Genomic DNA, 9,592 nt, shown 5'->3' with positions numbered 1-9,592 from the left:
GGGATCCAACCAAAATAAAAATTGATATAAAAACCAAATAAATATAGAAATGAAATATAATAACCTAACCAAGTAGACATGGCTTCATTCCTGCACCATCGAGATCTGAGACTTTCTTAGGATCGCATAAAAGCAAGCCGCTCAAGTCCGACGTGGCAGAGGTAACGGTTATATACGGAATAATATTTTTATTTTAATTTATAAACCATAGGGATCATATTGGTCATTATAATTTGTAAACCTACTCCGCGAATTAAAAAAAAGAGGGCCAAAAGTCGCAGAGAGACGTTAAGATTCTGCATGTGACCCCCCTCTTTGTCCTTTTGCATCTGCAACTTCAAAACTTGAATGTCCAAAAACTGTTTTTTTTTCCTCCTTGTATGGAGAATAATCAGAAAGAGCCGTTCCTCGATTTCATGACCCACCAATTCCATTCTTATTCTCTATGATCTCTCTTTCATCTTCTGGGTATCGGGAAAAATTCTTACTTTTCGCGTGAAGGACATGGAAAAGATGGTGAATAGCTGTGTTGGGTTCGAGAGAGGAAGACCACGGCTCGACGACGGTAAAAGGATTTCTGGTTCGGTGGACTCGGTGACTGAGTTCACAACCGAGTCGAGCTCGAGCAGCTCGAGTGGGGTTGGATCGAGCTGCGGGAGCTTCGCCGAGGGAAGAAATTCGACGGCGGCGGAGGCGGAGGAGGAGGGGCCTGTCTCCTCGCCGATGCCATCGCCGCCGCCGCCGCCGTCGAAGCTTCTAGGTTGGCCGTTGGGGAAAGCTTCGTGGCGGAAGAGGTCTGGGAAGAAGAAGAAGCCGACGATGACCAATGCCGACAATTTTGGGTTCAAGAGATTGGGTGCAGAGATTTCAGGTTTGTGGGTCCATAGAAATTGCAGAAAAAGGACTGAACTTTAGAAGGATTTTGATTGATCGTGAATGATTTTCCTTCTGGATTTCATTTCTGGGAAGAAGAAGAAGCCGACGATGACCAATGCCGACAATTTTGGGTTCAAGAGATTGGGTGCAGAGATTTCAGGTTTGTGGGTCCATAGAAATTGCAGAAAAAGGACTGAACTTTAGAAGGATTTTGATTGATCGTGAATGATTTTCCTTCTGGATTTCATGTAGAAGTCGAGTTGGTGAAGGAGAGAATGGCAAAGTTGTTGCTTGGTGAAGACATGTCAGGCTCTGGTGAAGGTGTTTGCTCAGCTCTAGCAATCTCTAATGCCATCACCAATCTTTCTGGTAATCTAATTTCTTCATCTATACATATATATACACACACACACACACATTTGCCGATGTTTACAAGATTGTTACTGTAGCTTCGATTCTGGGGCAGCTATGGAGGTTAGAGCCACTGCCTACTGAGAAAAAATCCATGTGGAAAAGAGAAATGGAAGTTCTTCTGTGTGTCAGTGATCACATTGTTGAATTGGTGCCTTCCTTCCAGAGTTTCCCCAATGGAAGCAAGGTTGAGGTAATTCAAATGCAACCTCTAGTTTCATATCCTCTGTTCGTCATTACATAATCTCGAGGATCTGATCTTGATTAGTTTCAGACATCTTTGAATCACACAGTATGGTTGTGAATGATGTTTCTTGTCTCTGTTTCAATATCGTTCTTCTTCTTCTTTTGGCAATGAAGGTGATGACCTGCAGAACGAGATCCGATCTCTCGACTTGCCTTCCGGCTCTTCGTAAGCTAGACAATATGCTTCTTGTAAGATCTCATCTTTCTAAGTGTTACTCACCATTGTTGAAAGCTTCACACTTAAGTGGCCAATGTGATTTCCTAAGATCTCATTTCAATGTCTCAGGAAATATTGGACGGTTTCGGAGAGACCGAGTTCTGGTACGTAGATCAAGATGTCGTAACTCCGGTATCCAATGGCTCGGCTTCTTTCCGGGAACAAATTTGTAGCAGACAAGATGAAGACAAGTGGTGGCTGCCACTGCCTCGTGTGCCGCCCGGGGGCCTCCGCGAAAACTCGAGGAAAAGATTGAATCACACTCGTGAATTCACTAACCAAATCTTGAAAGCCTGTTTGGCGATAAACAGCATCGCCTTGGCTGAGATGGAGGTTCCCCGGTCATACCTAGATGCTCTTCCAAAGGTAATCGGGTTTTAGCAATGCCCATCATTGATCACATTTTTCATAGCAAGAAAAAACGATTAGTAGGTTAAATTCCCGGGCGATTTCGATATGCAGAACGGGAGATCCTGTCTAGGCGAATTCCTGTACAGAAACATCACTTCTGATAACTTCTCTGCCGAATTCTTGCTCGAATCCATAGACCTGTCATCTGAGCACGACGTTGTAGAAATGGCAAACCGGGTTGAAGCGTCTATATACATTTGGCGTAGAAGAGCTCACTTGAAGCTTTCGATCTCTCCGTACCGAGCAGCTGCAAGATCATCATGGGGAATGATGGTGAAGGACAACGACAAAAGAGAAATGCTCTCGGGGAGAGCGGAAAGCTTGTTGCTCTGCTTGAAACAGCGTTTCCCGGGTCTACGACAAACCGCCTTAGACATCAGCAAGATACAATGCAACAAGGTCTAGTCACCAAACCATTCTTTCTCCTTTCAAATCTACCAACGTTGTCACATACTGAATGTAAAAGCCGGGTTGCTTTTTTCCTTTTTGGTCTCGCAGGACATAGGGAAGTCGATTCTCGAGAGCTACTCGAGGGTTCTCGAGAGCTTGGCGTACAGTATAGTGGTACGGATAGAGGAGCTTTTGTACGTGGACGACATAACAAAGGATTCAGACAACAAGTTAAGACTGGTTTCATCAAAAGCTGGTTCGGGTTCTCAGAGAAGACTGTCGGCTCCATTTTCTTCAGTGTCATTCTCAGGCACACCGTACAGAACAGGGTCGTTTTCGACGCCGAGTTATTCTCCGATGCCATTGGTAAGTCCCATGAGAACAGAGAGAACTCCATTTCTCTCTAGCAGGGATGGACGTGGTGGGTTCGGAGTTAGAAAAGCCTTGGCCCATTATCTTCGCAGTTGAAATCAACTAGGGTCGGTTTGGATTTCGGTCCAAGATACCCGGTTCCCGAAAAAACTAGGGTTAGGGTTTTGTTATGTGTAACTTGTTGAGTGAATTTGTGTATTTCACACATTCTTTCACATTCTGGGTGTTGTGTTGTGTGTGTGTGTATATATATATACATACATACCTGGATCAGAGATTCAGAACAGAGCAAATCACAGACAAGTCCCGTGTCCGAGATAGCAGTTGAACACCTGATTCATAACAATTTCTTTCTCGGGATTTGTAAAAATCTGATGCATTACTCGCTCCAATGTTAATGTGTCAAAAAGAGGCAACTCTCCATAAGCATAATTTACAATAATAATTGAATACAGAAGAAGATCGTCTACAGAACACTTGTCAGCCCATAAATTAAGGTGAAATCAAATCATAATTATCAGTGAAAGCAAAAATTTCAATGAGAAACAGAAATCGAACTTTTTGGATAGAGCTATTGATTGAGATCACGCAAGAGCTGTTGAAGGGCTTCAGGGGCAAGAGGTATATAAAGACAGTCTTGTCCATCAGAGTTCCTTCTAATCTTGATTAGTTCATGGTCTTTGAACTCCGTCAAGTGTGAATTCAGTGTCACTTGGCTGCTCACATAGAACCGTTCCCGAGCCATCGTGTAAAGATTTTCCGTCGCCATGCCTGCCAAAATCCACGGGAAAACGTTACCGTTAAAGGGTTAATATCATTCCCTGAACTGAAAAACGGAGAGAGAGAACCATTTGAAAACATTACTAGACTCTTTCTTTTACGGTTTTTATACCAAAATCGGCTAACTTTACTGTTTTACTCACCATCTTCATCTGGGTGTGAAAGCTGATGCTCTGCAAGAATCTTGAAGACATTCTGAGCATTGGGTGTCAAACTCTGCAAGACTATGGCGGCCGTTTTGGCAGTCTGAGCCGAGCTTCCTTGTGCAAGAATAAATGGGACAAAGATTCCTTCGACCTTGTATGGTGCAAATGTCGGAACATGGTGCCACAACCAGTTGAACTGTGTGTGAACCATTTTCTTGTCCCACACTGCAAATGTGCACACACAATAGGCCATATAAAAGTCCAAGAACTCGATAAAAAGAATCTTCAACATGTAAAGATAACCTTGGGAAATGGAAATAAACTTATATGACGAGAAATCAAGCGACAGGAACTAAAAGTATAATTCTTACATAATGGTGAATTGACATGGTCAATGGAGGCAATGACGCGTACATGTGAACAGGAAGCAAGCCGGGCAAGGGTTTGCTGTGATTCGGAGTCTCTTAGAGAAGGTCCGTCAATGTTATGAATGACAACACATACAAAGCAGTCTTTGTCATCTGACTGAGGGCCATGTAGAAAAGAGAGAAGACCGTCTATCGAACGAGAAGAAAACGTTTCCTGACATTTACTCAAGCTCGCAGAAGAACTCTTTCTTTTAGATTTCAGCTGATCAGATAGTAGTTCAGCTAAGGTTGCCAAAACCTGAATATGCAAACAAGAGGAGCTATTGCTATTCATTTCATACCAAGCACTTTAAAAGTAAAGGACCATATTGGCATTGTGAAATAAATGTGTTAAAATAGGCAGAGGATTGATTACCTGTTTCAGGTTTACAGAAGGGAGATAGCCATTGATAACCAGTAACCACGACTGAAAACTCAGTCAAAGAAGAAGATGCGAAATCCTCAATTAGAGCCTTTTTAGATCCGAATCCATACATTAAAAGGCCAAAGCCACACCTATAGACCACACAAAAGTCTAGGCAACACATGCTTCAAATGGCATAACACATTGATTTTGTCAAATAGACTCGACAAGGAGAGAGAGCAACAGATGGATTCTTGTGAATAATTCATATTGGTAATTACATTTTTTTCAGTGTCATCTTTCACGATACAGAAACACCAAAAATAATGATAAATCATGTTAAATATTCTAAAACATGTTCGATTATAGGTGAAAAGTGAGGTTCTAACATAAATGCTTGATAAGAAAGAAACAAGAATACAACAATCTCACCGCAGCTCAAAGACCCACTTAGGGTACATAGTCTTGTATTCATCCATCAGTGCAGCAATCTCTTTCTCATGCTTCATTTCGATGTTAGATGCCGCTGCTCTAAGCTCCTGAAAAACAGAATGCATATTCATCAAGCTGTAATGGAGAGCATTGATTGGTGATCAATATATCATAAGAGGGAAATGTGCAGGCACCTGCTCATCAACGACATTGATATCAGAGAGTTTACGGGCAGATTTCTTGCTTGTTCCACCCAATTCTTTCGCGAGAAAGTAATTTCTCGAGAACCCAAATTCATCTTCTTCGATATTCTCAATGTCCTCCATAACAGAACTCTAACCAAAGGAAATGAAAAAGAGTGGCGATCTTCAACTGCACTGCAATGCAGGAAAGAATTTTCTATGACAGCAAAAACAGTAACAAAATCACCAAATCTTGCCACCACATGTTCATTCGAAATTTATAGAGTTTACGTTTAGATTCCGAATTCATACTCGAAGTCGTTGGCTTTAGTGTTTTTCCAGTCTTAAATATTGCAGAATTTTAATTCAGAATAAGCTACGAGTGCACGATGAATTCCGACAGGAATTTCGTCGAACACCTTCAATGCAACAGCACTACGTCTAAAGATTATCTCAATAACGCTATCAAAACACTGACCTTCTAAACTTAACATTGATTTCTAAACATCTATAAACCTAGATTCCCAGACTACAACAAAAACATCAATAGGAAAAAAAAATAGCTGAAATGGAAACATGAAAACAAAAAACAATGATGACCTCGAATGACCCAAAAGCCAAAACCTGCGAAATACTGGAGCTCAGCGGCGGCGAAATCCCCGAAAGAGGCGATAAAATCTCAGCTCGCGATCGATGGAGAGACTAACACAAGGAACCCTAAACCCTAAATTCAGGAGCAATTTACCCGCAGTGTATTGAAGACACCGGCACTAATTGTTTTCGGACAAAAAAGAAAAACGGTCAGTGATGACTCATGAGTGATGTGAGAGCGGTGAGCATCCCCCGGAACGCCATTTGGTTTTTTTCTTTCTTTCTAAAACAAGTCAAATGGTACAATTGTTATTTTTAATATCTATAAGGGCATTTGTGTAATATACAGAGAGTATCAATAGGTATTTGAATGTTGATTAGGAAAACTTGATTTAGTACTCAACTTTGTGGATATTAGAGTAAAACTGTTAGAATCCCAATTATTCAGATATTCGATTTATGGATTAAATATAAAAAAATTGAATTAATTTTATCGTACCTAAAAGAAGTTGAATAAATATTTTTAAAGATTATGAAGATTGTTTTAATTTCAATTGTACCAATTTATTCGTTTCAATGTCGTGCCTTACATTTTACAAATAAAAAATAGAAAAAGAGGATGCTCTTTTCCTTTTGGGAAGCGAAATGCTTTGGGAGAGAATGGGAGTTGGCGTTGGGTCATGGCCCTTCAATTTTCGGCTGCATATCTATTTCATATTTTCAACGAGTTATCAAAAATTTCTCATTAAATGCTATTTAACAAATTTATACAATATATTTTTCTAATAATGTTGTTCGAATTGATGATGAACACATAGTTTGAATCACTAGACTATAGATTTTTTTTGTATATTAGATTTTTATAATAGTTACTTTTCACATTTAAAATAGTTATCATATAATATATTAAGATTGAATGCGTAATGTTGTGTATCTTTTTATTAGGTAAAATTACATATTAATATACATACAGGCTTTAAAAAAAAAATTAAACCCCTATGAAATTATAAACTCTAAACTTTTAAAAGAATCCCAAAAAAACATTTTAAAGTTAATCTTTCAATGTAAAAGTTGAGAAGAATTCCTATGATTTTTAAAAATTTTAAGCGTGTATGTATTTGGGATTTTTTTTTATGATGTTTGTGTATTTATTAATATGTGACTTTTTATTATTAGATGAATATATAATTAGAGTGGGCATATTTTTTTAGCCTAATCTATAATATATTTATATATGTGTATATCAATAATATAATGATATTATCTGGTTGATGAATGGTCCTCCCTCGCATCATGATCTACTCCAATCTTGGGCGTTGACATTTGCTTTGTGTTTTAGTTCTGATTCGTGAAATCCAATTACCTTTTGTTTTGTCTTGGCGAAATGCTATACAAACTCTTTTTTTTTTTGTTATCTATGAAATTTTACCATTACCAAAAAAAATGATATAATGATATAATAATATTTAAACTTCTAATGTCTTAGAATACATTTTGTGGTTAAATTAATTTCATTCATCGCATAATATCAATTATCGATCTACCACTTTTTAGATTTATGGCTTGGGGTAACTATAGAATACATGCAATTTTTGTATCTAGTTTAAGTTTTATTTTCGATTATTTTAAATTGTGACATTAATTAATATTAAAAATAGAGAATATAGATATAACTTTAAAAACTATATTTGAGCCAATACAATTTAATATCATTTAATTCAATAAAAATGTAGATATTTGACGTGGAGATCAATGGCAAACAAACATGTATGGTGGTGGCTGAAGAACTAATCTTGTAAAAATATCATTTAACTCAAATCTCAAGGTGGCTGAAGAACTAATCTTGTAAAAAAGCCCGAAAAAGAAAAAAAGAAAGATCCGATGCCCCGAAAAATTAAATAATGAAATGAAAACCCCAAAAGCCATTTGGTGACACACCATAGAGAGAGAAAGAAAACAACTCGAAAGGCATTTTTAGGGTTTGCTTTTGCACTGTACAATTTGGCTGTTTGATTCCCCTGATGAAGCAAAGCCTTCTTCACCTTTGCCGCCACGTCACCAGCCACCTCCTCTATGATATACACATACGTGTATGCGTACGTATATATATAATTTGATATAATAAGATTTTATAAGAATCAAGCCTCATTGGTTCTGTAAAAGTCAAGTTTATGATAAATGTCGTCGTAATGGTGGGAGGAGGAGGGTCCAGAAGCTGTAAAGCTCATCTTTATCGTATTTTTATCCGACTGTTACATGCAATATAATTAAATATTTATTCGTTTTCAGAAAGCTTTTTACTTTTAACTTGTTAACCCAAAAATAAAGTGTTTGCTTTTTTTGTTTAATTAAAAAATAAATAGAATGTATATATATATACACACTTTACGTTTATGATGTAAAAATATATAATCTTGAACATTTTAGACATCAGAAGAAAAATTTAAAGTATATAGATCTCATGTTTTGTTTTCACAAAGTTTTTACGTTCTTTGAACTTGTTAACCCAAAAATAAAGTGTCTACTTTTAATTTTTTTAAAAAGAAACAAACTGTATCCACTTTATAACGTAAAAAACATATCATCTTGAATATTTTAGACATTATAAGAAAAAATTAAAGTGTGTATATATATAGGTCATGTTTTGTTTTCACACAGTTTTTACGTTCTTTGAACTTGATAACACCCAAATGTTTTTTTAAATAAAAAGGAAAACAATATATATATATATCTACTTTAAAAATGCATTGTTTCGAGTTAGATACCCATAAAATAAAAGAAGTAGTGTTTTTCTAATTTTTTGTCACATATCATAATGGTTGACATTAATTAATTTTTAAATATCCATCTGATCGATATATATAATAAAGTAATTCATTGAATTAGTATGTTGAATATATAGATATTAAAATACTAATATTTATGGTTGAGAATTGTATGAGAAGAGGGGAAAGAAGAGATTGACAACATGTGGAATGATCCACAGTTCATATGCACGACATTAATCCATTTTTCATAAACATCAATCTACATACATCCAAATTAAGTGCATAACTAGGTGTGGGATATATATAAAAAACCGAATATTATATAATTAATGATATTCAAATAAATATTATCACTACAAAAAAAATGGTCATTTCCAACGGACAAATCCGTTGGAAATGACCAAATTTCCGTTGGAAATTAACGTTTCCAACGGATTTCCAACGGATAAATCCGTTGGAATTTTATCGTTAGAAAACGGTGTCCGTTGGAAAACTGTTGGAATTTTCAACGGAACTTCAACGAATTTTTCCGTTGGAATTTTCCAACGGATTTCCAACCGCAATCCGTTGGAATTTTCCAACGGATTTCCAACGGATTTATCGGTTGGAATTTTCCAACCGAATTTCCAACCGATATCCGTTGGAATTTTCCAACGGAAATTCCAACCGCAATCTGTTGGAACATTCCAACAAAAAATTCAAAATATATTCTCGATCCCGACCCCCGGCACCGATCCCGACCCCCGGCTCCGATCCCGATCCCCCAGCCCCGACCCCGACCCCAACTCCGACATCTATCCCGATCCCGATCCCGCAACTCACTTCCCAGTAGGTCACCCATCCTTCCACTGCTCCAGCTCAATCCTCCTTAACCCTGGAGTTCCAATTGACAATCATCCAACTGCTCCAAGTTAAACTTCTGATATTACATAACATTAATATATATACATATATAAATGTTTATACATATAAATATTTATATACATACATACATATATA

General features: G+C 37.3%; 2 protein-coding genes across 3 annotated transcripts; one reads left to right on the top strand and one right to left on the bottom strand.

Moving 5' to 3' along the window:
• Positions 1 to 295: 295 nt before the first annotated feature.
• On the top strand, positions 296 to 3,226 carry LOC104809300 (rop guanine nucleotide exchange factor 6). 2 transcript variants are annotated; one of them, XM_010535277.1, is made up of 7 exons: positions 296 to 871; positions 1,129 to 1,245; positions 1,326 to 1,480; positions 1,648 to 1,722; positions 1,820 to 2,116; positions 2,213 to 2,560; positions 2,660 to 3,226. In XM_010535277.1, exons 1-7 carry the CDS (start codon positions 505 to 507, stop codon positions 3,017 to 3,019), a joined length of 1,719 nt encoding a protein of 572 aa, XP_010533579.1. In that variant the 5' UTR covers positions 296 to 504; the 3' UTR covers positions 3,020 to 3,226. The 2 variants fall into 2 exon arrangements, with proteins under 2 accessions (XP_010533579.1, XP_010533659.1); XM_010535357.1 differs by lacking the exon at positions 296 to 871 and adding an exon at positions 964 to 1,036.
• Positions 3,227 to 3,331: 105 nt separating this feature from the next.
• On the bottom strand, positions 3,332 to 6,075 carry LOC104809222 (origin of replication complex subunit 2-like). The gene is given in 8 exon segments (XM_010535159.1): positions 3,332 to 3,694; positions 3,847 to 4,074; positions 4,221 to 4,515; positions 4,633 to 4,677; positions 4,679 to 4,772; positions 5,053 to 5,159; positions 5,247 to 5,429; positions 5,835 to 6,075. Coding segments are annotated over 7 exon segments (1,101 nt in total). The 5' UTR covers positions 5,379 to 5,429; positions 5,835 to 6,075; the 3' UTR covers positions 3,332 to 3,494.
• Between the last annotated feature and the right edge of the window lie 3,517 nt (positions 6,076 to 9,592).

Source organism: Tarenaya hassleriana, unplaced genomic scaffold, assembly GCF_000463585.1.
Source record: "Tarenaya hassleriana unplaced genomic scaffold, ASM46358v1 Cleome1, whole genome shotgun sequence".
Lineage (NCBI taxonomy): Eukaryota > Viridiplantae > Streptophyta > Magnoliopsida > Brassicales > Cleomaceae > Tarenaya > Tarenaya hassleriana.
This window is presented reverse-complemented; position numbering and strand designations above follow the sequence as displayed.

What these genes read in the sequence shown, in the direction of transcription:
- LOC104809300 (XM_010535277.1), top strand. Translation starts at nt 505, where the DNA reads ATGGAAAAGATGGTGAATAGCTGTGTTGGGTTCGAGAGAGGAAGACCA. An exon ending in ACCTAGATGCTCTTCCAAAG is followed by an intron (nt 2,117 to 2,212) that starts GTAATCGGGTTT and finishes TTCGATATGCAG; the next exon opens with AACGGGAGATCCTGTCTAGG. An exon ending in GCAAGATACAATGCAACAAG is followed by an intron (nt 2,561 to 2,659) that starts GTCTAGTCACCA and finishes TTGGTCTCGCAG; the next exon opens with GACATAGGGAAGTCGATTCT.